At 44.2% G+C, this 27,165-nt stretch overlaps 1 protein-coding gene across 1 annotated transcript; it reads right to left on the bottom strand.

Annotated features, from left to right (window-relative positions):
• Nucleotides 1–11,284: 11,284 nt before the first annotated feature.
• On the bottom strand, nt 11,285–23,226 carry LOC129701085 (vesicle-trafficking protein SEC22b). Its single transcript, XM_055642049.1, has 5 exons — nt 22,929–23,226; nt 17,841–17,950; nt 15,946–16,106; nt 13,775–13,921; nt 11,285–11,930 (listed from the first exon to the last, which is right to left on the bottom strand). Exons 1-5 carry the CDS (start codon nt 23,001–23,003, stop codon nt 11,776–11,778), a joined length of 648 nt encoding a protein of 215 aa, XP_055498024.1. The 5' UTR covers nt 23,004–23,226; the 3' UTR covers nt 11,285–11,775.
• Nucleotides 23,227–27,165: the final 3,939 nt, after the last annotated feature.

The raw sequence follows: 27,165 nt of genomic DNA, 5'->3' as shown, positions 1-27,165 counted from the left end.
TGCGCTCCGCTGCTCCCGTCCAGAGTCGGCCGAGGACATCTGGGGCGGTGACGGGGACGGCCCAGCGGTGGATGGTTAGGGACGAGACGCAGGTCTGCACCCATGCAGCGGCATGGCCGCCGAGAGTGTTCAACTCATCAAGACAACAGTAAAACTAGTACTATGGCATGGGGAGAGGAAATGGGTGCAAGGGTTACTTGGTTAGAGAAATCAATATTCATAACTGCGTTGTGAGCTGCCCAAGCAAAATATGTGCTGTTCCTCCAATTTGCATTTGGCCTCACTCTGACAATGGAGGAGGCCCAGGGCAAAAAGGTCAGTGTAGGAATGGGAAGGGGGGTTAAAGTGTGTGGTAACCGAGATATTGCATAGGCCAAGGCAGACTGATCGAAGGTGTTCAGTGAAACGATTGTTCTGTCTACGCTTGGCCTCACCAATATATGGGAGTCCACATCTGGAACAACAGATACAGTCGATGAGGTTGGAGGTGCAAGTGAATCACTGGCTCAACTGAAAGGATTGTTGGGTCCCTGGATAAGGTCAATGAAAGAGGTATAGGGATAGGTGTTGCATCTCCTGCGCTTGCAGGGGAAGGTACCTGTGGAGGGGGTGTGTAGGAGCCATTCATGCTTCGGCTAGTTACTAGTTACTGTTACCATTTTTTATTGTTTTGTCTAGATATTTCTAGTAGTATTATTTTGAATGCTTGGAGGTGGGTTTTTGATACGTGGATGAACGTTACATATAGCGTAGTCACAGGGAGTGGCCATGGGGGAAAGAATACCGTTTATACCGGATCAGATAATAAGAACGGAAAGATACAATTTGTATAAGAATAAAGAGGATCTGGTATGTTTACTTCTTTGTCTGTACAACTACTTCAATAAAGAATCAACTAAACTGCAAAGAATGACCGGAGGATTTGTTTTTGTTATTGTCTGCATAAGTTCTACTCCTCCATGCCTGTGTGGTAATGGCAATAAAAAGTTGGACATTGGAAAAGTTTGAAATTGCCATAACAGTAAAGTAAATACTGTTCTCTATGAGCGAAACTGAAGCTTGGAAACCTGGAACAAAGGATTTGCCTGGCGCCATCAATTGGACAAGGTGACCGCCGTGTTCAACACCTCCGGGCTGCGGGTCTGCGGAGCGGAGGGCGCCGACTTTAACATCGGGAGCCTGGGAGCTCCAACCCGGTGCGCCCCTGTCGGCTTCGGAAGCCGACAATCCCCTGCTAGGAAGCGGCCGTTCCAGGTGGCCCAGCCACTGTGAGGACTCTCCCGACACCTGGGGCAACTCCACCCGGCCAGAACGGCCAGGAACATCGGGCCTCCGTAGAGGCAACAGCGGTGGCCTCAATAGGCCTGACTTTTGGGAGAACTGGGGTTGGGGACTGGACTCTGTGCCTTCCCCCAGTGGTAACCACTGTGGGGGGATGATTTTTTTGTATGTAGTTACTATGTTAGTCTGTGTCCAAGATGGAAGGGAGAGTGGACGCTGGCGCGCTTTAGCTGCCGCTGCTCTCTCTTCACATTGTGTTTTTTGATTTTGTGTCTTTGGAGCGATTTCTATCTTTAATTTGTATATTGATGATGTCCTTATTATTTATTTTTCTCCGACTATATGTTTTTTTCTCTTCTGTTAATCTTTGTAAGGTGTCCTTGAGATTTGAAAGGCGCCCGAAAATAAAATGTATTATTATTATACAACAAAGTGTTGTAGCCACAGAAGAAATTGGACTTGAAGATAGCGTTTCAAATGTCTCAAAAAGAAGATCAAGCCACAAATCTAGTTCTTCATCATGTGCATCTTCAATGAGCTCTGCTCATATGATAAGTTCTGACAGAAGTGGCTACTATCTTGGAATGGGCTGCCGCCAAGAACAAAAAGCTTGAATGAGGCACAAGAACAATTGAAAAGACAAAAAGAGCAATTGAAAAGAGAGATGGAACAGCAGGAACTAGAGATGGACCTGGCAGCAGTCAATGCATGGATCAGTATACTTGAGGCCAAGATATCAAGAAGAATTCAGTGCACATTGGGATGGAGACAACAGATGGGGACCAAGGGGCTCAGATAAAACAGACTTCTTAAAGGAGAAGGGTGTCTGCTTTGTAAGTTTGAAGAAAGGACACATGGCCAAGGACTGCAAGAATCGTATGACTCGTGACGTGTGCAAACTAGATCATCCTGAAATACTTCACACTGAACAGAAGAACACAGAGAAGAAGCTGGAGCATACAGAACAGAATGAGAAGCCAACTGTGAGTGATGTTGTTTCCTCTTCTAAGATGTGTGCGCATATTGGGGCCGGTGAAGAAACCTGTATCTTCTCCATTTTACCAGTACAGGTAAAGAGCCACAAGGAGGACACGGTGTAGCAAACATACGCTTTTTGGATCATGGAAGTTCAACTACATTTTGCACAGAAAGCTTGACGGCTGAGCATTACAGGGCAAAAGACTGAGATTCTCTTACATACCATGAATGAAGAGAAGCCTGTGTTCAGTCGTCATATCTCAGGTTTGGAAATATCTAGTCTGGACAAAGACGATTTTATACAACTATCTGATGTGTTCACACATAAGACCACACCTGTTTCTCATTTAAACATTCCCAGTCAGGAAGACCTAAAACAATGGCCTTACTTGAAGGATATCAAGTATCCAAAAAACTCTGGTATCGACCTACTAACTGGAACAAATGCTTCAAAGGCATTGGAACCTTGGGAGCTGGTCAAAAGCCAAGGGGAAGGACCATTCGCCATGAGGGCCCTACTGAGACAACGAAAGCAGGGGTGAAAATGGCTCCCCTGCTGCTGCTGCGGTGAATCAAATATCCACTGTAAATTACTGGTCAAGCAATACAATCACGACTTCAGTGAAAGAACCAGCAAGGAAGCAGAAGAAATGTCCAGAGGAGTGGTATAGTTCTTGAATATTATGAATCACTCAGAAAAGATGATAGATGGACACTATTGTCTAGACTTACCTTTCAAACAAGAAAGCGTGAGTTTGCTGAATAAGAGTGCAGAGCAGCACATCTGGAGCCTAAAACACTGGTTTGGCAAGAATGGGAAATTTCATGATGAATATACATCTTTCCTCGCAGAAATGATTGATAATGGTTATGCTGAAATGGTACCATTGGACCAGCTGAATCGAAGTGATGGAGAGCTCTGGTATATCCCACACCATGGGGTGTATCACTCAAGGAAAGGGACTTTGAGGGTGGTTTTTGACTGTGGGGCAGTCTTCAAAGGAACATCACAACTACCAACTGCTGCAGGGTCCAGACCTTACAAATTCACTCATTGGATTCAGACAAGAACAGGTTGCTTTGATGGCTGATATCAAAGCAATGTTTCATCAAGCCAAGATATCAGAAAAGCATAATGATTATTTGCAATTCCTGTGGTGGCCTGAGGGTGATGCACAGCAAATCTTGTTGAATACCGGATGAAGGTACATCTTTTTGGAGCAGTGTCGTCACCAAGTTGTGCAAAATTGCATTAAGGAAGACTGCTGAGGCCAACAAAACTTATTTCCCAGCAGAGGCGACAAACATAGTAAAAAACAACTTCTATGTAGATGATTGTTTAAAGTCCATGCCTTCGGAACAGGCAGCAATTCAAATGGCAGCACACCTGACTTCCCTCTGCCAAATGGAAGGATTCATGCCGACAAAGTGGATCAGCAACAGCAGTGCTGTATCGGTATCCATTCCACAAGAAAACAGAGCCAAGGAGACCAGGGAGTTGGACTTGGACAAAGGCAATTTGCCTATGGAAAGGGCACTGGGATTACACTGGTGCGTTGAGGCAGATGTGTTTAAATTCAGAATTGCTGTACAGGAACGACCATATAACCGACGGGGCATCTTATCCGTCGTTGGCTCTATATACGATACTTTAGGATTTCCTGCACCATTTACTCTGCCAGCCAAGCTGATTATGCAGGAGCTCTGTAAGGAAAGACATAGATGGGATGAGAACGTAACATAAATCTTCTCTCAGCGATGGACAGGATGGTTAGCAGATTTCAATATGTTGTAATTTAAAGTCGGTCGGCGCACGAAGCCCGCTAACTGGTCAAATCAGATTGGCACAGTTGCACCACTTTTCAGACGCAAGCGAAAGTGGCTACGGTATTGTTTCATATCTAAGACTGGAAGATGATAACAAAGAAGTGCATGTTGCATTCATAATGGGAAAAGCCAGAGTGGCAACATCGGAGCAAATGATGATTCCCAGAATAGAGCTTACAGCTGCAGTTCTAGCTGTCAGAGTTGACATAATGCTGCAAAAGGAATTACAGCTTCTAATGGACAAATCCATCTCTGGACCGATAGCACAACAGTGCTTAAGTACATCAACAACAAAAACAAATGCTTTCAAACATTTGTGGCAAACAGGATCTCCCTGGTACGGGATGCTACTTATATATCACAGTGGAGACATGTTGGCACAAAGGAAAATCCTGCAGATGAAGCCTCTAGAGCAGTGTTTCTTAAACTGGTGAATGGTTCACCCAAGGGCGAATGAAATTATTTTGAGGTGAATGAAACAAGAGGGGTGAATGAAAGGTGAATGACTTAATTTATTCAGATATTTATATACTTGTTTCTATACTTAAAAAAGGCATTACCATTAAAGTCGTTAGTAAGCTCTTATTAGCTTTAATAGCAATGGAGCTGGAAATTTGATATGTTTTTTTCTCTCTACCTATGGTTTTCTAATTTAAAAGTAGCAGGATATTTCCCAAATTTACTGTAATATAAACTTTTAGGGAAGAACAGACAAGCTGGTGGGATCATAAATGTATAAATGGCAACACTGGAGGATCGCCGTAGGCAAATGTTGAACTGTAACTTCAGCTACCAAAGTTGATATTTGGTGGTATTGGGAACTTTCGTTGGGGAGAGTTATAGAAAGTTACTAGACTAAGTTGGACCCGCTGGGCCCCAGCATCACACGGGAGGGCTGGTCCCCCAACACAATATTCCACCTCTCCACCAATTCCAATATTGGTGGCCAGTGGGGTGGGGGAGCTTTCTGGAGTGCTAGTATGGGTGTTGTGGGCTGAAGGGACTGGTTTCAAGGGGGTTAGTATGGACATTGTGGGCCGAATAGATTCTTGGGCTGGCGGCTCAGTCACTCAAGCCTGTTGTGCTGGCAGCTCACTTACTCACGGCTGGTGGGCTGGCAGTTGACACGGTTATTCCTTGAAATTCCATTTCAAGCAGGGTGCAAGGCCACCAAATTCAAGTGCAGTTTCTTACCACTTCAAGCAGGGTGCAAGGCCACCAAATTCAAGTGTAGTTTCATACCATTTCATGCAGGGTGCAAGGCCACTAAAGACAGCGAGTCGTGACCTCTCCCTCCTCCATCTTGCAGAGACTGAGCCACGCTCACACTTCTGGGTTTTATAGTCCCTCCCACCAGAAGGTGGCCTTCATGTCATGATTGACAAGAGAGAGAATCTCACCATTTTTTCAACACTAATAACTCTTATTTTTCATCGATGGGAAAAATCCTCGGTGCCTGATGAGGCGGACTCTGAGTAAGATGGCCAAAAATCACAGCCATACGTGGTAACGTTTCTGCTAAAATCAATATACAGCACAAACAGGAAGTGGTCAAGATTAGACTATTAATTATATAGAAGGCAAGGAAACTTTAATTAGGCAAGATGACTTTAATTAGGCAAGTCGACTTTAATTAGGCAAGGCAACTTTAATTAGGCAAGGCAACTTTAATTATGCAAGGCAACTTTAATTAGGCAAGGCAACTTTAGCATTTCCAAACCAAAGGCAACACAGCTTTAGCATTTCCAAACCAAAGGCAACACAGCTTTAGCATTTCCAAACCACAGGCAACACAGCTTTAGCATTTCCAAACCACAGGCAACACAGCTTTAGCATTTCCAAACCATATTTCCAAACCACATGAAGGGCACTGAGAGGTCAGTAAAACCACTCACAGTAAGATGGCCAAAAATCACAGCTGTAAGTGGCAGTGTTTTTTTCTAAAATCAATAAACAGAATAACAGGAAGTGGTCAATATCAGACTTTTAGTAATATAGATATTAGTTGGATACGAATATATTAAATCACATACTCCGTGTTTTTTTAGCTAGTTTTCCAAGACAAAACTGCAGTAATCAAAGCCCGAAAAGGCAGGATGCAGAAGCCCCGTGTTTAGACATTGGAATGTTTTTTTTATCAAACTAATAGAATGATTTTCCAACTCCAATGGTAATTAAACTTTTTCTTTTCACTCCTAGTTTTCTTCAAATATTTTTAGGATGTTCAAAAAGTTGAATAAAATAAACACTTAAGAAATGAGTTAATTTATGTTTTTTGCTCATGTGACAAAGTAAATTATATATTAAGTTATTTATGAAGGGAGAATAAGATGAAAATTACCAAAAACAAGAAAATCTAGTCAAGGGTGCATGAAATTTTGTGATAAAGACTCAAGGGTGAATGACACTGAAATAGTATAAGAAGCACTGCTCTAGAGGACTAATAGCAGACTGCTTCTTAAGCAGTAAGAAATGGATCAAGGGACCACAGTTTCTATGCAAGTCACACAGAGAGTGGCCAAAGCTTAAAGGGCCTGTCCCACTTAGGCGACTTTTTAGGCGAGTGCAGGAGACTCTGCGCTCGTCTCATGATCGCCACATGGTTGCCACATGTTCGCTGGTGGTCTCTGGTGAGTATCCTTCATGGTCGCGAGGAGTTCCCGCATTCTGGGAACTAGTCGCGGCCTTAGTATGGTCGCAGCAAATTTTTCAACATGTTGAAAATTTGGTCGCCTTGGAGAAAATCGATAATCCTGTAGTTGTAGGTGCAGTGGTAGTGGGGTCGCAATGTCGTTGTAGGTAGTCGAGGTAGTTTTAGTTAATCTCCTGTGTTGACGGGGCATTTTCATTGGCTCATTGGGGGGAAAAAAACGTAAGCACGAGTTTTTTCAGAACCAAGGAAAACCGACCGGTAATGTTAAATGCCCGCTAAACTTCACAGCAATGTATCTCTGGCTTATTAAAAGTTGTCTGGCTTCTTAAAAGTGTCTCCACTCCTTCTCTCACCCCCCCCCCCCCCCCCCCCCCCCCCTCTCTTTTAAAGGACTTGCCGTACCACTTATTGACCACTTCCTGTTGTTCTGTTTATTGATTTTAGAAAAAACACTGCCACTTGAACAGGTCCAGCCGGTCCAGTTCGCGGTTTTTCAGGCCAGTGAAGGTCGCAGGCAGTCCGCTGAAAAGTCGCCTAAGTGGGACAGGCCCTTAACCTGGATACTGCAATCTCTGCTAATGATCCGGAAATCAAGCAAGGCATCACAGTGAACCTCATTGTCAAGGATCCATTGGACTCAACAAATTATTTAATAACCTATTTCTCATCATGGAGTAAGCTGAAGACTGCGGAATCTTGGTTTCTTAAAGTAAGGACAATACTCTTGCAGCAGACTCGATAAAGAAAGGAGATTGCTATAGGTAGATATGAAAAAGATCCTGGCAAACTAAAGGAAAAGGTTGATAAAGAGAAGCTGGTAAACATGGTGTCAAAAGAAGCAGTCATTTGTACAAGCTAGATCCGTTGCTGGAGAATGGACTTCTGATAGTGGGTGGTCGCCTGAATAGACGAGCGATGCCTAAAGAGGCTAAACATCCTATTATTCTCTCGAAGGACCTTCACATATCAACACTACTGTTACAACATATCCATGAACAGCTCGGACATGGAGGAAGAAATTATATGCTGCAAGGAAGGTTATAACAGACTGTGTTGTGTGTAGATGACAGCGGTGTACAGTTGGAGCACAAAAAATGGCTGACTTTCCCCTGGAGAGGATTTTACCTGACAAGCCTCCATTTACAGATGTAGGAGTAGACTACTTCGGTCCGGTAGTGATCAAGAGAGGACAAAGTCTAGTTAAAAGATATGGTGTAATCTTCACCTGCATGGCAAGCAGGGCAGTACATCTTGAAGTTGCATTTACACTTGACACAGACTCCTGCATTTATGCTTTACGAAGATTCATCTGTCGACAAGGTCACGTTTCATCTTTAAGATCAGACAATGGCACAAATTTTATCAGAGCGGAAAGAGAATTGAGAGAAGCACTGGATGGTTTAAATCAGAATAAGATCCAGAATGCTATGCTTCAGCAAGGGATAAGGTGGAACTTTAATCCCCCAGCAGGATCCCATCATGGCGGTGTTTGGGAACGATTGATTTTCATGGCTCATAATGTGCTGCGCTCTGTTCTTAAACAATAAGTTCTGGACGATGAAGGATTGCAAACTTTATTTTGTGAAATTGAAGCAATTTTAAATGATCAACCCATTACCAAGAGTTCTGATGATCCAGGGGACCTGGAAGCACTTGCACCAAACCATCTTCTGTTGAAGACCAAACCAATACTACCACCTGGACTCTTTGTGAAGGAAGAATTGTACATTAAACACAGATGGAGACAGGTACAATATAAGGCAGACCTTTTTCAAAAACGGTGGACACAAGAGTACTTACCTCTAATCCAAGAACAACAATGGTCAAAGGTAAGAAGCAGCTTTATTCCAGGTGACATCGTTTTGGTGGTTGATTCAACTGCACCACGAGGCTCCTGGCTAATGGGCAGAATATTGGAGATCATACCAGATGCACAAAGTCTTGTGGCTACAGTAAAACTTCAAACTAAGAACAACATCTTGGTAAGACCGATAACTAAGATATGTCTGCTCCAAGAAGCCAACAAAGAAGATTGATGAAACACTAAATAAGTTTGAATGCCAACACATAGTGCATAGCTTTTGCTTTTGATAATATGTTAAGCTTTTATAGCTCCTTTTAATGTTATTGGTAATTGGCTCATTATATACATAGAACAATTAAGGGCCGGTGTGTAAGAGCCATTCATGCTTAGGCTAGTTACTGTTAACATATTTTATTGTTTTGTCTAGATATTTCTAGTAGTAGTATTTTGAACGCTTGGAGGTGGGCTTTTGATACGTAGGTGAACGTTACATATAGCGTAGTCACAGGGAGTGGTCAGATCAGACTGGAGCAGGCACGGGGGAAACAATACAGTGTTTACCAGATCTGACAGTAAGAACGGAAAGCTACAATTTGTATAAGAATAAAGAGGATCTGGCATGTTTACTTCTTTGTCTGTACATCTAATCCAATAAAGAATCAAATAAACTGGAAAGAATGACTGGAGGATTTTTTTTGTTATTGTCTACATAAGTTCTACTCCTCCCTGCCTGTGTAGTAAAGGCAATAAAAAGTTGAACATTGGAAAAGTTTGAAATTGCCATTACAGGATAGTTTGGGTGGGAAGGGATGAGTTGACCAGGGAGTTGCAAAGGGAACTGCGGAAAGTGGTGGAGATGGGAAGATGTGACCAGTCGTGGGAGGTCGCGAAAATATCGGAGGATTTTGTGTTGTATGTGACGGCTGATGGGGTGGAAGGTGAGGACTAGGCGGACTCTGTCTCTGTTGCGACTGAGTGGCGGGGGAACAAGAGCAGAGCTGTGGGGTACTGAGGAGACACGATGAGGGCCTCATCCATGGTAGAAGAGTGGAACCCCGTCCCCTAAAGGTCTCAACCCGAAACATCACCTTTTCCTTTTCTCCAGAGATGCTGCCTGATCCGCTGAGTTACTCCAGTTTTTTGTATCTACCCTGCTCTTATATTGTATGCTGAGCTAATGACTGCTTGAGAGCTGAATCTATCCTGCGATGCCACCTTCAGGAATCCTTGGACAGGTGCACCCAGGTCCCAATGATCCTAGGGACTCCTTAGGGTCTCTCGGTTTCACTCAACTGAAAAATATGACAGGGAACACATTTGCTGAATGAAAATTGTGTGAATCATCATCATGGAAATAGTCAGCTATTTCCTCTGATGACCAATGAAAAAAAACACAATTAATTCTTGAAACTATCGTTGTCTTGTGTGTTTAAATAAGGTTATAAGTGATGAGCAGTCTTCAAATCCGAGACTATGTGAAAACATATACACAAGACCGTCACTTTATGGGTCCAGACATACTAGATGAATGCATGAATAGACAGGCTGATGCAAGCAAGTTAATATCCTACATTTACAATACTCTTTTAATTGTACAAATCCCATCTTTTGAGATGCATAGGCGAGCATGGGAATACGAATTGGGTTTATTAATTTCAAAGGATAACTGGGAGGAAAGCCTTCTATACATACACCACTGCTCTCTCAATGCATACTCTATTATTCGAAGACCAAATTGAACAAGATCTTCCCAAACGTCTCTCCTATTTGTGATAAATGCCTCCTCCAAGAGGCGACTATATCCCATTCCTTCGCTTCCTGTATAAAGTTACAATACTTCTGGAGGGGAATATTTGATATCTTCTCCAAAATACTTAAATGAAATTGGAACTAGATATAAAACTGATCACATTAGGTATGTCAGAGGCCTGCTCTAAGCTAACGATATTTCAAAGGCATTTCCTCAATTACAGCCTAATAACGGCAAAAAAAATTAATACTCAAATTTTGGAAACAGATATTTGGATTACGGATATGTCGGAGATACTACTTTTGGAAAACATTAGGCTTGTCTTGGCGGAAAAAGCAGATCAATTTCTTAAGACATGGTTGCCTTTTACTGAATTTATACAACAACAGAATGGTTAAAAACAAATTTAAACCCGATGCCAGGGATGGGTGGGGGGGGGGGGGGGGAGGTATATTTCCATCTTGTCTTTTCTTATTTCTTTTTTCTCTTGCACTTCTTTAGTAGCTTAGCGATTTTTTTCTTGCTCTCTTACTTTGCTTTTCCTTCATTCTCTTCTTTTTTCTCTCTTTTTTCCCCTTTTTTTTGATTTAGGTTACAATGTTAAAAATGAAGCTGTACAATAATTATATAACTTATGTCGATCGTCTTATCCCTGTACAATTGCTTCTAATAAAATTATTATTTTTTTTAAAGTGATGAGCAGAATCAGGCTATTCGATCCATCATCTACTCCGCCATTCAATCATGGCTAATCTATCTCTCCCTCCTAACCCCATTCTCCTGCCTTCTCCCCATAACCCCTGACACAGATGTTTGCAGATATTCTTTTAGCAACTCGTGGGCATGCCTACCGTATAAAGAGATACCGATGCAGAAGATAGTGATGATCCCCGTTCCATGACTAGAACGCAGGGAAACTTGATCTCCCTGTACCAGCAACCAAGAAATGATGAAAAGCAGTGCATATCCCTGAGACTGATAAAAGCCACTCTTATGATTACGTGATTTTATTCAATCAATGTACAAGTGAGATCAATTTCTACAGTTACATCAAAGCATGTTATCTTTCACTCAGCTGTATTGCCCAGGTCCACACAAACAAACAAAATGGACAGACAGGTCACAGAGGTCATTTGCTCTTCAGTGGATTTTGCAACAGCATGTTTCAATACTTCCACTCTTCATAGCAATTCCGAAAATAAAATTAACATTTATTATTATTTTTTTAGAGTTTGAGATGTTAGAATGCACATTCTAAAGGAGTGAAAAGATGGTTTATTCAATTCAACATTAATTGGTAAATGTAGTTTAATAGTGCTGTATACTAAAGGCCCATCAGACCACATTGACTACAACAGAAATGGGAAGGAGCTATATCTTCAGTAAAATTGTGGGTATTCATGGATATAGCACACCAGGAACTGACAGAATCCGTGTGCAAGGAACATGAATCAACACGCCACACACTACGTTCAGCCAGCTTCAGAGCCACCAGAACCGTACGTAAACGATCAGCATGACTGCAAAGACGGCAACGGCTGCCAGCTTGGCATATGTCGAACGCATGTTCAAGTACTTGGCATCTTGTCGGTACTTCTTCGACAGGCTGGAGAGACCACTGGCCTTGCTGTCCAAAGCTATAAGAAAGAGTGAGAATTATTGAATTCTTTGAATGAGAATGAATTAGAATGACAAAGAATGAGAATTATTCCAAACATTTCAGTCGGAATGTAGCAATCTGGGAACAGTGGACTAAGGAAAAGCAGACATATGAACCACCAATACTGCTAAATACAACACTAGGCTTCAGCCACTCAGATCTCATGGCCAATCCAATGTTGTCAAGCACTATGTATTATTTCATTGACTTTACCCTGAAATTTAATCTCACACAATAGTATGCAGGCTCTCATTTAATCTCCTATTACAGTCCACATACATTATACCCAACTATTTAATAATGCCACCAAAAGCTCCATGAATTCTCTGCAATTCCTGCAAAATCTCAAATATTAAAGTGCCAAGTGACTTAGTACTGTTAATATCTCAGACTAGAAAACTAACTGCTGGAGGAACTAAGCAGGTACAGTTACATCTGTTAACATCTCCTTGGTCCCAGTAATCACTGGTAACTCTACATGTCGGTTAAGTTTTGTCGAGATGATGTGTAATTCATTCTTTATTTCGAGCCATATATTTATCTTTATCAACATGCCCCCACTGTGAAAAAGCAGCATGACAGTTTCAAAATAAAACAGGGAAGAGTGCAGTAATTTACAGTCTGTTTCCAAACCTGCCTGACCTGATCTGTTGAGTGTTTTTATTTCAGATTTACATCTGCTTTCAACAGAAGTAACACAAAACAGTACAGCACAGGAACTAGCACTTTGGCCCACAATGAATGTTTCGGGCATGTTGGCAAGTTAAAAAAATCTTATCAGTCTTCATATGATCCATATTCCTCCATTCACTACATATCCATATGCCTATCCAAAAATCTCTTAAATACCACATATCTGCTTCTACCACTACCTCAGTTCCAGGCACTCACCACCCTCTGTGTAAAAGAAAACTTGCCAACACATCACCTTTAAACTTTCTCCCTCTAATCTTAAAGCTATGCCCTCTAGTCTTTGACATTTCAATTCTGGAAAAAAAGGATGAGCAGACTACGCTATCTGTATCTTTCCTCACAGCCTCCAATGCTCCAGAGAAAGACAATCACAACAGACTCTACTTGTATTCTTACAAGGCTCAACAGGCTGGATAAAGGGATATGTATCTCGAACAGTGGAAACTTAGGAATGAATATCACCATCAATTTGTCATGGACCAGCCACAGCAAGGCTATGGCCAAGAAAGAACATCAATGCCTCTACTTCCTTATAGAAAGTTTGGGAATTTTGCATCCCCCAACAACTCTCACCAACTTCTATAGATGCTCCATAGAAAGCATTTTATCGCCATGCATCACAGCATGGTTTGAGAACAGCTCCAATCCAGACTGCAAGAAATTGCACAAAGTTGTGGACATAGCCCAGACCATCATGCAAACCAATCTCCCTTCCACTCACTCCATCTACACTTCACGCTGCCTCAGCAAGGTCACCAGCATAATCAAGGACCAGTCTCACACCAGTCACTCCCTCTTCTCCCCTCTCACATCACAATGCATATGACCAGATTCAGGGATAGTTTTCCCCAGTTGTTATCAGGCAAAAACAGCCCTCTCACCAACTAGAGTGCGGCCCTAACTTCTCATCTACCTCAAAGGAGACCTTTGAACTATCCTTATTTTGACTTTATCTTGCACTAAATGGTGTACGCTTTATATATACACTGTGGATGGCTGAATGTAATGATGTATACTTTTTTCTTTGACTGTATAGCACAATAGCTTTTCACTGTTCCTCAGTACACATAATAAAATAAACCATAACTATAATCTTAAATTGCTGTTGCTCAGGCACAGAAACTTTACCTGAGAGCGCTTCTCCACGCTGTAACACCTCTTCAATATTCGCCACCATTATTCTCTGCACATCCTGCAGTTCCGTGTTTATGGAGCCAAGGTTTCTCCGTGCTCTACTATCGATGTAAGATTTCTTTGTTTTTTGAATGTATGTGTCTGGAAGAGAAAGCAAACACAAACTTGGTTACACCTCATAGTCACCACTCTATATAATCTAGATATTTACCACCCAGCCCAGCCTTCTCTTAATTGTCAGCAGAGCAATGGATGGTGTCCTGGGGCACTAAAGCTCTAGTAACCCTCTCAATAATGCTCAGCTTGGGTCTAACAGAACCTCTCAGCTTAACAGTACATGTGGGCTGATGCAAGTCTCCCTGTCCATGAAATCATTACAGCATTAACTGATTGAAACCTTAAAAACCCTGGTAAATCAGAAGTAAATGAACATCAAGAAGAAAATACTTCACTGGGTTGGAATTGTAACTGGCACAAGATTGCAGTCATCAGAGGTCAATCATCCCAGCCCCAGGATATCACTGCAGGAGATTCTCAGGTCAGCGTCCTAGATGCAACTACCTCCAGCTACTTCATCAGTAATAGAACAGAGAACATAGAACAGTATGGAACAAGAACAGAGCCTTTGTGCCATAATGCCTGTGCCGAACATGATACCAAATTAAAATTAATTTGTCTGCAAGTGATCCACATCCATCCATTCCCTTCATATGTCAGATTTAGGCAGTCAGATCAAGCAAATCCATCTGTAAGAGGGCGCTTCAGAAGACGATCAGGAAGGCAAATTGAACCTTGAAATGATGGTGGCAGGTAAGGTTAAGAAATATCCTAAGAGATTCTACAGGTATATTAAGAGTAAATGGTGGCTAGAGAAAGAATAGATCCCCTTGAGGTTCAACATAACAGTCTTTGTGTGGAGCCACAAATACAAGAAACCTTGTTTTAATGTACATGTAAAATCCCATGGGATTTTATTGAACCCAACTTGCTAAAGACATTTTATTGCACCTTTGTGCTCTTCTAATTGCCTGGTTGACTTCTTTCTTGTTTGCTTTATTATTATATCCCTAAAAGGCCCTTCATCTTCCTCAACCTGACGTATGTTTCCTTTTTCTTTTTTGGGCGTCTAAGGATCCCTTACCTTGCCATCCTTATCTCTCCTCCTTACTGCAACACGCTGGTCCTAAACTCTAATCAGCTGGTCTTGAAACAACAGGCACGTGTCAACATGGGCGGAAATCTTGGGGGTGGGGGGCAATCCCCTCCATGTTTTGTGAAACAAGTTGCAGCAAAACCGCCCGGGAAGCCCAGGTCAGCTCGCCTGCCCTGGGACTGGCTGTAGCGCCCAGGTTGCCTGCATGCCCCGGGACTGGCTGCAGTTCCCAGGTTGCCTGCGTGCCCCGGGACTGGCTGTAGAGCCCAGGTTGCGAAAACTAATTGAAAAAAAATACACCTGCGGGCCGGATGATTTTGGGTTAAGGGCCGGATCCAGCCTGTGGTTGCCAACTCCTGTCCTAGATGTTAGGCCTCATTGTGTCACCCCCCCCATGTTTTAAAAGCGATTTCCACCCATGGGTGACGTGTCTGATGTGGACCTACCCAACAACAGCTGTTCTCAATTTACACTCCAGCTCCTAGCAAATAATGTTACAATCTGCCTTACCCCAATTTAGATTTCCCAAAAGATCCAGATTTTTCCTTATTTGTAACTATCTTAAAATGTATAATGTTGCAACGGAGGGTCAGGAGTGGGGAAGCTTGCTGATGCTTACACAATGTTCAATTCTATTGGCAACTCTACAGAAAATTAACCAATGATCAAGTCCCCCTGTATACTGCGGGACATCTTGCAGGCATCAGTCAAAAATTCCCACTGCACAAGTGCCAGGCAATGATTAACTTCAATGTCTAACCACCTAGTCATTACGTTAAATGGCACTAATATTGCTGGGACGTCAACATCTTAAGTTCTGGAATTCCCTGCTAAAAATCTCTGCTTATTCAATGCATCTGCGGCCTGACAATCTTAAACACATTTCCTGTGTTTAAGTACACACTCTGCAGACCTATCTTAGATCGTCATGTACACGGTCTTAATATTGGAAGGCAACTGGATGCGAGGGGCAATTACAAACAAAGACGAGATCAGAGAATCTATTACTCACCAAATTCAATGAAGGAGTAAGGGCGAGAGACTGTTGGGACCTTCTTTCCATGATGCTCATCAAATTCTGCCTGTAGGTCTTCAAGATATGAAAATGCCAATTTTTTGGAATATGCTGCCTCACATAAAACCAGATAGCAGACCCCTTTCTCTATCACATAACTGTAAAAAAGAAGACATTGTGTTATAAGAATAACTTGTTTATGCAATAGTTCCCTGCTCGCAAAAGGTAGTAGACCTGCCACTTTCTTTCCCTGATGGAACTGTCCAATCACCAATCGGACTTGAACCAGAAGATAAAGGTATCCAGATTAGAGAGTAGGCGTGAATGCTGGAATCTTATGTAAAACACAAAATGCTGCGGTAACTCAGTGGATCAGGAAGCATCTCTGGAGGACATGGATCGGTGACATTTCAGATCGGGACCCCTCTTCATACGGCGTCAGGAGTTATGGGGAGAAGGCAGAAGAATGGGGTTGAGAGGGGAAGATAGATCAGCCATGATTGAATGGCAGAGTAGACTTCATGGGCCGAATGGCCTAATCCTGCTCCTGAAAATAATAAACAATGTAATGTGTTTTTTAATTTATGTATACAATGTGGCAAATATTTAATTGGAAATTCCACATTCTCCTGATGAACCTGAAAATGTTAATTCTGCCTTTTTCCATGGTGGTTTGCCCTAATGGTTACTTCCACCATATTCTGTTCGTATTTCTGAATTGTCGTCGGGACATTGGTGAGGCCACATTTGGAGTACCGTGTTCAGTTTTGGTCACCCTGTTATAGGAAAGATGTTGTTAAGCTGGAAAGGGTGCGGGGAAGATTTCTGAGGACGTTGCCGGGATTCGAGGGCCTGAGCTATAGGGAGAGTTTGAGCAGGCCTCTTTACAGGACGATGAGGAGGATCTTGTAGATATGTATATAAGATCATGAAGAGAATAGATATGGTAATAGTAGAGTCTTTTACATTTGGTCGGTACTTTAAAACACTTAAAAGACACAAATAAATTAGGCAGGTACTATAAAAACATTTAAAATACATTTGGACAAGTACATGGTGTGGGCAAGTGGGCCGGTGTGGGCAGTTGGGCCGAAGGGCCTGTTTCCACATTGTATCACTCTCTTACATGGGTAAGAAAAGCTATATTTAAGAGGGAGTTAGATGTGGCCCTTGTGGCTAAAGGTATCAGGGGGTATGGAGAGAAAGCAGGTACAGGATACTGAGTTGGATGATCAGCCATGATCATATTGAATGGCGCTGCAGGCTCGAAGGGCCGAATGCCTACTCCTGCACCTATTTTCTATGTTTCTATGTCTGTTTCCATGCTGTATAACTCTATGTCTCCATGACCTCCTCCAACCAACCTCGTTCTAATGCATTCAGTGCCCTCCTGTACATCAGTGAGACCAAGAGTAGTGTAAGCGACTGCTTTGTTGGACATGTGCTCTATTCACCAGGGCCAGCTGGCCATTTTAAATCTCCCTTCCAATGCCTATACCAACTTGTCTGTCCTCGGCCTCCTGCCAGGGTGAGGCCGCACGCAAACTGGAAGAACAAAACCTCACATTCTGCTCCGTGGCCTACAACACTATGACATGAACATTCAGTTCTCCAACTTCAGGTGAATACACCTGTGATATACCCAGCTTTGCCTCCACCATCCTCCATGCATATTTTTCTTTCTATTCCACCTGCCTGCATCTCTCCCAGTTCCTTTCCTCTCCTCCACCACCTCCATCTACTCATTGCACATCTCTCCATATTCCATATCGCGCATTTCTCGTACCCAATAGCAAAGGGCTTGTTTGGTGTTGTATGACTCAATGAATCTTTGAGCCATGTTAGAAAGAGGGGTCAAAACGGACTGGAGATTCTGCAAGTGTAGCACTTACTGGAAGGACATGGATCCCGCTTGCAATGTGCATCGAGTGGGTGACTGTTCATTAAGCTTGCGGAACAACTGCTTGGCCTGGTTCTGATAGAGTTGCAGATCTCGTCCAGACTGAAAGAAATGAAATAATGTATTGAGCAAAGGCGGGATAAGGAAGAATTAATTCAAACTGTACCAATACCAACTCCATATGGTGGCAGCACCACCTTAACGTTCCTCCCACTCGCGTTTTGCAGATGTTCGCAAATGATTCACTCCCTGCACCTATGGCATATTTTTTTTATCATTAACCAGTCTTCATACTAATGATATTTACTAAAGTCTCTCAGAGAGAGGGACAGATCCACAGAGAGGGACACAGGGGAGGGGGGGGGGAGCGTCGTCAGAGGGGAATCTCGCTCCCGGTTCCAGGCTGCAGGCAGGGCCCGAGAACGGGGGGGGGTGGTGACGTCACTCGCAGCGCGAGCAAGAAGACAAAGCTCTATGATCTTTGGACAGCTGGGTTTTTTTCAAATGTTTTTCGGCCGAGACGGACCTGAGAGCTCTATTACAGGGCCCGACTTGCCCGTTCTTCACTCGCAGCGCGTGCCGCAGTATTCACCGATGATCTTCGGTGTTCAGTTGACGGGGCGACTTTCGAACAACAGGAGAAGGGAGGGGTGGGAGGTGACGTCAGTCGCAGTGCGAGCAGACGGCACGGCAGGCAGGCAGATCCTTTGTCACGTCATCAGTGAAAAAAACAGGCGTTTTGAATTATAATAACTCAAGAAATAAAGCAGGAAATTTTCAAGTAAGCCGATTTTGGACTCCAGGGGGTAAATCTCTACCGGAATATGTAGCGCGTCATTTCTTTGAGTAGATATGATCACACACAAACAAATAAATACATAAACACACATCTCAAAGATCAGAGTTTTATAGTTATATAAGGGTTAATGATTTGGATACGAGTGTGGGGGGTACGGTTAATAAGTCTGAGGATGACACAAAAGATGTGGTCAGCCAAAATGTTTGTCTAAGGCTGTAGCAGGATATAGACATGTAGAAAGTTGGGTAGAGTGTTGGCAGATGGACAACTTTATCCTGATCATGATGTGCAAGGTGATACATTTTGTAAACACAGATAGGGGAAGACATTCAAGGGGATCTGAGAAGAACGGGTTTTTTTTTTACACAGGGTGGTTGATGTCGCAAACTTGCTGTCATAAGTAGTGGTGGGATCAGGTATAATTCAATTCAATTCAACTTTAATGTCATCGCACAAATACAAGTATCAGTACAACGAAATGCAGTTTTGCGTCAGTCCGTAGTAGTTGTACATAAAGAAAAAACAAAAAAAAATAGAAAGAGGGAAGATACAGAATAATCAGGAAATACAGAATGATTAAACAAAGGGGACGGAGGGACCAGAGAAATCTATCGTCGGGACTCCGAGTTCAGCAGTGTGATTGTGTTGTTGTAGAAGCTTTTCCTCATCCTACTAGTACGTGACCTGAGGCTCCTGTACCGCCTCCCTGATGGGAGGAGGGCAAACAGTCCATGGTTGGGGTGTGAGGGGTCCTTGATGATCTTCCCAGCCCGTCTCAGACACCGTTTTCGGTGGAGGGCATCCATGGCAGGGAGCGGGGCACCGATGATGTGCTGCGCGGTTTTCACCACCCGTTGCAGTGCCTTCCTGTCCGCAGCAGTGCAGCTGCTGTACCATACCGTGAAGCAGGTGGTCAGGATACTCTCTATGGTACAGCGGTAAAAGTTGGTCAGGATCTGGGGGGACAGGTGGGCTTTCTTGAGCCTCCTAAGGAAGTAAAGGCGCTGCTGTGCCTTTTTGATCAGCTTGGAGGTGTTGAGGGACCAGGACAAGTCCTCCGAGATATGTACTCCGAGGAATTTATAGCTGGAGACGCGCTCCACCTCAGTCCCGTTTATATGGATGGCGGTATGACTGCCTCCTCTGGTCTGCCTGAAGTCAACAATAATCTCCTTCGTCTTTTTGGAGTTGAGGACGAGGTTATTGTTGGCACACCAGGTGGTCAGGTGCTGGATCTCATCCCAATCACTGCATTTAAGCGACATTTAAAGCTGCATTGGAATAAGTTATATGACCTAATGGGGGCAAATTGGATTTGGGGGCAAAATATACATATATTTGTATCATCTGCAAAAACTTTTTCATGCACTCTGTATTAAAGCCTAAATTAAAAAAAACAAGGGAAAGAATTGTGTAAAACAGTGTAGCTCCTCCTTTCACAGTCTTTCAATCACAGAAACACCTGGCCAGCATCACCCCTGCTTCCTGTCACTTAGACATTTTCAGGTTAAACGAGTAGGAAGGAACTGCAGATGCTGGTTTAATCCAGATAGACAAAATTTTGGAGTAACAGGCAGCATCTCTGGAGAGAAGGAATGGGTGACGTATTGGGCCAAGACCCTTCTTCAGACTCATACATAGACATACAGATACATAGACTTTAACACTATAAAGCTGTAACATTATATTCTGCATTCTTGTATTTTACCCCTTGCACTACCTATTGGACGTGTATGGTTAGATTACACTTATGTATAGTATGATATGACTGGATTGCAGGGAACATAGTACTGTACAAAGTACCACTGTATTTTAGTACTCGTAACAATAATAGAACAATTGTTAATAACGGCATCCTCAAGAGTGATGGGGAGCAGCTGGAGGTTGTTGTGCATGTTGGCATAAACAATATAGGTAGGCAGAGGAAGGAAGTTCTGCAACACGAGTTTACAGAATTGGGTAAAAGACTGAAAAGCCGGACCTGCAGGCTAGTGATCTCAGGATTGCTTCCAGTAGCTCGTGCTAGTGAACGTAAGAATAGGAAGATAGGGGGAAATGAATGAGTGGCTGAGGAGTTGGTGCAGGGGGCAGAGATTTAGATTTCTGGCTCATTGGGGGGGCTGTACAAAGGGATGGGTTGCACCTAAACTGGAGGGGGACGAACACCCTAGAGGGCAGGTTTGCTAATGCTACACTGGAGGGTTTAAACTAAATTGGCAGGTGGGGTGGGATCTCGTACAGGACAGAGGCACTTGCAAGGCTAGAGGTTGGTATGGACGATGGTGTGGGAAAGGTTAGTGGACAGAACAGGCAGGTGAAAGGCAGAGAGTGAGGAAGGAGGGTTGGTTTAAACTGCACGTATTTTAGTGCAAGGAGCCTGACGGGTAAGGCAGTGACTGGGACTCTGTACCCATGACTAAAAACTAAAACCTGGTTAAGGGAGGGGCAGGACTGCAGCTCAATGTTCCAGGGTACAGGAGCTTCACGAGAGACAGGGGTGAGGGAAAAAAGAGGAGGGAGGGTTGCATTGTTGGTTAAGGAGGATGTCAAGGCTGTGATCAGAGGTGACATTACGGGCGGTTCGTCTAGTGAGGCTATTTGGGCTGAAAGATTGCAGAAAGAACTAGATGAATTGGCCAAGTGGGCAGAGGAATAGTTGATGGAATTTAATACAGAGAAGTGTGAGGTGTGGAATTTTGGGATGTCGATCAAGGGCAGAACCTACACAGTAAATGGTAGGCCTCTGGGTAGTGTTGTAGAGCAGAGGGATCTAGGAGTACAGGTGCATGGTTCCTTGAAAGTCGAGTCGCATGTAGATAAGGTGGTCAAAAAAGCTTTTGCACTTTGGCTTTCATCAGTCAGAGTATTGAGTATAGAAATTGGGAGGCCATGTTGCAGTTGTATAAGACGTTGGTGAGACCGCATCTAGAATATTGTGTTCAGTTCTGGGCACCATGTTATAGGAAAGATATTGTCATGCTTGAAAGGGTTCAGAAAAGATTTACGAGGATGTTGCCAGGACTAGAGGGTGCGAGCTATAGGGAGAGGTTGAGTAGGCTGGGTCTCTATTCCATGGATCGCAAGAGGATGGGGGGATGGGGGGGGATGATCTTATAGAGGTGTACAAAATCATGAGAGGAATAGATCAGGTAGAAGCACAGAATCTCTTGTACAAAGTAGGGGAATCGAGGACCAGAAGACATAATTTCAAGGTGAGGGGGAAAAGATTTAATAAGAATCCAAGGGGAAACTTTTTCCACACAAACTGGGTGATGGGTGTATGGAACAAGTTGCTAGAGGAGGTAGTTGAAGCTAGGACTATCCCACCGTTTAAGAAACAGTTAGACAGGTACATGGATAGGACAGGCATGGAGGGATATGGACCAAGCGCAGGCAAGTGGGATTAGTGTAGCTGGGACATTGTTGGCCGGTGTGGGCAAGTTGGGCCGAGGGATCTGTTTCCACACTGTATCACCACTCGATGACTCAAACTGTAACTCAGCCTGGAGAAGTGCGAGGCGAATAGATATGGTATGGTATTGGACAAAAAATGGTAAAACACCTAAGAAATCACTGCAGGTAAATGTACACGTGGAAAAGACAGAGTTCACAGAGCAGGGTGACGAATCTCAGGTTGCAACGCACCAGGAAGTGACAGAATCTGGCAGGGTGCAAGGAAATGTACAAGGATGTTGACAGGACTGGAGGATGACAGGTGGAGATTAACAGAGACCAGGTTATTTGCACAAATGAGGTGGTGATCTTGATGGGGTATTGATTGAGGAGAACTGGGGGCTGGAGGAGCCACTTCCCCCAGTAGAAAGACACGAATGATCCAGATTGGATTGAAGCCGAGTATTTTTTCTGTGGCAGAGATATTGAGTTGCACACCCTGTAAACAGGCCGATTTATCTCAGACGACCACCAATACTAGTCCCTGCGTTTAGCCCATATCACTCCAAACCTACCCGATTGATGAACCCACTTCTACCACCTACTCTGGCAACTCGTTCCATATATCCCCCCCATGTAAAATACATTTTCAACCTATGCCCATGAGTTTTAGACTCCCCTATCCTGGGGCAGAGTCCATGACCACCATCTTATCGCCGGCCCCCGTGGTTTTCTCCGGCGGAGTTGCGGGGCCCGGGTGTCTGCGGGGCGACCCAGCTGCTCCCGGGGGGAGGGAGGGCGGTGGGTCTAGGCTCAGGCCCGGGCCCCGGGCTCCCGCCGCCGCCGCCCCCAGGTCCCGGGCCCCTCCCCACCGGCGCCAGCTCTCACCTGCTCGTCCTCTTGCATGGAGGCGGCGAGTGGGAGACCGTCGGCCACCCGTGCGATCATCGTCAGCAGCACCATCCTCAGGCCGGCCGACCGACCGTGTGGGCCGCAGCCTCGGCCTCTCCTGCCCTCGGGCTCGGCCTGTCCTCCACCGGGGCCTCGGCCTGTCCTGGGCTCAGCCTGTGCTCGCTCAGGCGTTGCTCCCGTCGCCGGCTGAAGTTGTGGTTGCGGGGCGGGACCGGGCGGAGTAACCCGCGTCCGCCGACTGACCCCGGACTCGAGCTCCGACTCCCGGCCGGCGGCGGGATGGCGGCGACGGGGCGGAGTATCAGCTCAGCCGGGGGGGCGAAGCATCCAGGATCCCGGGGTTAGATTAGACTGGATCCCGGGGTAAAAGTATCCAGGATCCCGGCGTTAGATTAGACCGAATCCCGGGGTAAAAGCATCCAGGATCCCGGGGTTACATTACACTGAATCCCTGGATAACATTAGACCGAATCCCGGGGTAAAATCATCCAGGATCTCGGGGTAACATTAGACTGAAACCCGGGGTTAGATCAGCCGTATCCTCGAGGGAGATATGCTGGGATCCACTGTTAATAATAATAATAATAATAATGCATTTTATTTATGGACGCCTTTCAGAACACTCAAGGACACATTACATTTAAAACAAGCAAATTACAAATGTATAAATAAAATGAAACATAAAGAACATATCCATGAATTTGATAGAAAGTGGAGTTACGTGGGATAGGCCAGTCTGAATAGGTGAGTTTTGAGGAAGGTTTTAAAGGTGGGGAGAGACTCTTTGGTACAGATGGATAGAGGGAGAGAGTTATGGATAGAGGGAGAGAGTTCCAGAGGCTAGGGGCAGAACGGCTGAAGGCTCTGAACCCCATCGTGGACAGGCGGGCAGATGGAGTGGAGAGCAGGGAGGAAGAAGAGGATTTGTGTAACCCAAGAGGATCGGAGAGTCGGGATGAAGTGTAAGGCTGGAGGTGTTCAGAGAGGTATAGGGGAGCGAGATTGTGAAGGGCTTTGAAAGTGAGGAGGAGAATCTTAAAATCAATGCGGTATTGGACAGAGAGCCGGTGCAGTTATTTGAGGATGGGAGTGATGTGTTCGGTGGATGGGGTTCTGGTGGTAATGCGGGCAGCTGAGTTCTGGAGCAATTGGAGTTTATGGATGGACTTGTGGGGTAAACCAGAGAGGAGAGAGTCACAATAATCAATACGGGAGGCTTCAGAGATCAGCTACACAATCTCTGAAGCCACCTCTTAGGAATCCCTAGGGTGCAGTCCATCTGAGGTCCACCTCAGCTTTTCGCTTCCCAAGTACCTTCTCCAACTTCCAGCTATTAGACTTGAATTTGACGTGAATGTCACTTATGTATAGTGTTATCTGATCTTATAGAATAGCATGAAAACAAACTTTTCACTGCACCTCGGTACACATGACAATAATAAAACTAAATAAGCTCCAGGAACATCTACCTTCCCACAACAATTTGGTTCTTAAATGATTATACCAAAGATCCTATAGCAAGCAAGATAGATCACTCGACGAAAAAGACGTAGTATGGTCATGGGCAGATTCATAGGTAATTTTCGGCCCCTTTTCCGTAACCGGCTTCTGTCTCCACAACAAAGATCCCATAGCGGAGCAAAGGTACTAGTGCGGAGAAGAAGCTGGTTATGAAAACATCCTCGTAAAAATAAAAGTTCTTTGGTAAAAATCTTCTCATTTTCAGAATTCTAATTTATTAACACAAACTGTTCCCACGCAACGTTGATTACGCTGCGAGTCGGGTCGGGTTACAGAAATGGATGACAAAAAGGCCCACGTTCCGCTCCGTTGCGTACTACACGTCAGCCCATTGCATTTAGCAGGAGTGGTCTATCTTGCTCCGCTATAGGATCTTTGCTTTATACCCTTTCTAAGTTCAGTGAATAGTATTGGATGCAATGTGCCAGTGTGTTGTAAAGTACTATCCTACATATCTACTTTGTATCAATGGGTATGAATCATAATATCCCAAATTATGTCCTAAAATTATTTTATAGACAACATTCAAAGCCCATTACATAGACATAGACAAGCCCATTACAGTCTTGGTGAGTCGTTATCCCTTTTACCTCCTCTTTTTCTGGTATCCAGATGAAGCAGAAATTCATCTGCACTTATTTCAATCTCACGTACTTCATCCAGCATTCACAATGTGGTCCTCTGGACCTTGGGGAAACCAAACCCAGATTATTTCGAAGAACACCTCGGTTCTGTTTGCAAATCTTCTCACTCAAATTATCTGCCCATTCCCACTCTAATTCCTCTGTTCTGATCTTCACTGTTTCATCAAAGCCCAAAGTAAACAAGAAGAAGCACATCAATGAATTCAGTAATTTCATATCCCTTGTCGTGTGAAGGGGTTCCATTTCAGTTTGGGTTTCCCATCAAATTAATTTTAAATTCTAATTTCTGTGTTTCAGAGATTGAGAATTTCAGTCATAAAATCTAAACACTAGCCAATACATCAACACAAGTATTTTGTCCTAAATGAAGATAACAAGAGTCTAAAAAATGGTCATCTTGAAACATGCGAGAGACTTCTTTAAACCCAGTTCACACCATCTCTCACTGTCTCCATCTCCCCTAGTGTCACCTACTCTCCTTTGTTCTATCGAGAACACAAAGTGGCACTTCTGGATTTAATTGGAGGTTCTTTGCAATTGTGGTATGACTTACATGCTATCACTTCCTGCAAGGTGAGACCGAGTAGATCAAATGACTGCAATGTATCATTCCTGGACGAGCCCAGTGCTTTCAATGCTCACTTCGAAAGAGAGAATTATGATTCACCTTCACGGACCCCCACAGCCCCCCCCCGGTAATTCTGTCATCTCAGTCTCTGAGGCCGACATCGGAAGATCCTGTATTTGATGCTGTATTTGGTCATAATGTCAAAACCTGCACAGAACAACTCATTGGAGTATTCAAGGACATTTGTAACCACTCATTACTACGATCCAAGGTCCTAACCTGCTTTAAAAGGACATCCATAAACCGATGGTACACAAAAATGCTGGAGAAACTCTGCGGGAGCAGCAGCATCTATGGAGCGAAGGAAATAGACAATGTTTCGGGCCGAAACCCTTCTTCAGACTGATGGGGGGGGGGGGGGGGGGGGGGGGAGAAGAAAGGAAAAATGAGGAGGAGGAGCCCGAGAGCTGAGGGAGAGATAGGAAGGAGAGGAGACAGCAAGGGCCAACAAAATTGGGAGAATTCAATGTTCATGCCCCCAGGATGCAGACTCCCCAAGCGGAATATGAGGTGCTGCTCCTCCAATTTTCGGTGCTGCTCGCTCTGGCCATGGAGGAGACCCAGGACAGAGAGGTCGGATACGGAATGGGAGGGGGAGTTGAAGTGCTGAGCCACCGGTGGCTCAGTGTTGAAGTGTTGAAGTGCTGAGCCACCATAAACTGGTGCCCAGGAAGAGCAAGATGACGTGGCTCAATAACCACTGACTTGTACTCATATCCGTTGCTTTGGCACAGTTGGCCTCTCAACACGTATTGCTGCAGTGCAGGTCAAAATAGGAATTCACAGTGCTGGTGTGTGGCAGATTTCAGTGTCACTATACTGTGGTGATGGCTGTGTGTTGCATCAGCACATTATCCTCAGGCTCGCTGTCATGAGCTGTGGTGCTGGCCCTGTTTCTGAGGCAGGCCTTGACACCGACACACTCTGCAGAATGCAACACCTGCAACCTCTGAACTGTTCATTGTGGCAGTGAGATAGCGCTGGTTACATCTAAAGTTGGTTGTTTACAGGAAGTATTAACTTATGAACTCTCTGCCTCAGAGTGTGCACCGTTTTTTTCTTCTCCAGCTGCTGTTCTACTTCATTTGTTCAATGTTAATCACAGATTGAAGTATGCCAGTGGCATTCAATGCTGCCCTATAAATTGTGTGATGGTTTAAATATCTCCATTTTATCCTTGATAAAACAAGGAACTGCAGATGTTGGTTTACCAAGGAAAGGCACAAAATGCTGGAGTAACTCAGTGGTTCATGCAGCATCTCTGGAAAGTATGGATAGGTGGCGTTTCCGGCTGGGACCTTTCTTCCTCCAGCAATCCATCATTTTGTGCTCGGAGAAGCTGCCCGACCTGCTGAGTTACTCCAGCATTTTCTGTCTTTTGTAAACCAATATCTACAGTTCCTTGTTTCTCATTTTCACT

This window comes from Leucoraja erinacea, chromosome 10 (genome assembly GCF_028641065.1).
Source record: "Leucoraja erinacea ecotype New England chromosome 10, Leri_hhj_1, whole genome shotgun sequence".
NCBI lineage: Eukaryota > Metazoa > Chordata > Chondrichthyes > Rajiformes > Rajidae > Leucoraja > Leucoraja erinaceus.
The sequence above is the reverse complement of the archived record's forward strand: the minus strand, read 5'-3'. Positions and strand labels throughout refer to the sequence as shown.

Bases quoted from the DNA above. Each gene is read 5' to 3' on its own strand.
- LOC129701085 (XM_055642049.1), bottom strand. From the start codon at position 23,003: ATGGTGCTGCTGACGATGATCGCACGGGTGGCCGACGGTCTCCCACTC. The intron at 13,922-15,945 runs GTGAGTAATAGA...TTTCTCTTCCAG, and splicing joins TTACTCCTTCATTGAATTTG to ACACATACATTCAAAAAACA. The intron at 11,931-13,774 runs GTAAAGTTTCTG...TCTTTCTTATAG, and splicing joins GCGTGGAGAAGCGCTCTCAG to CTTTGGACAGCAAGGCCAGT.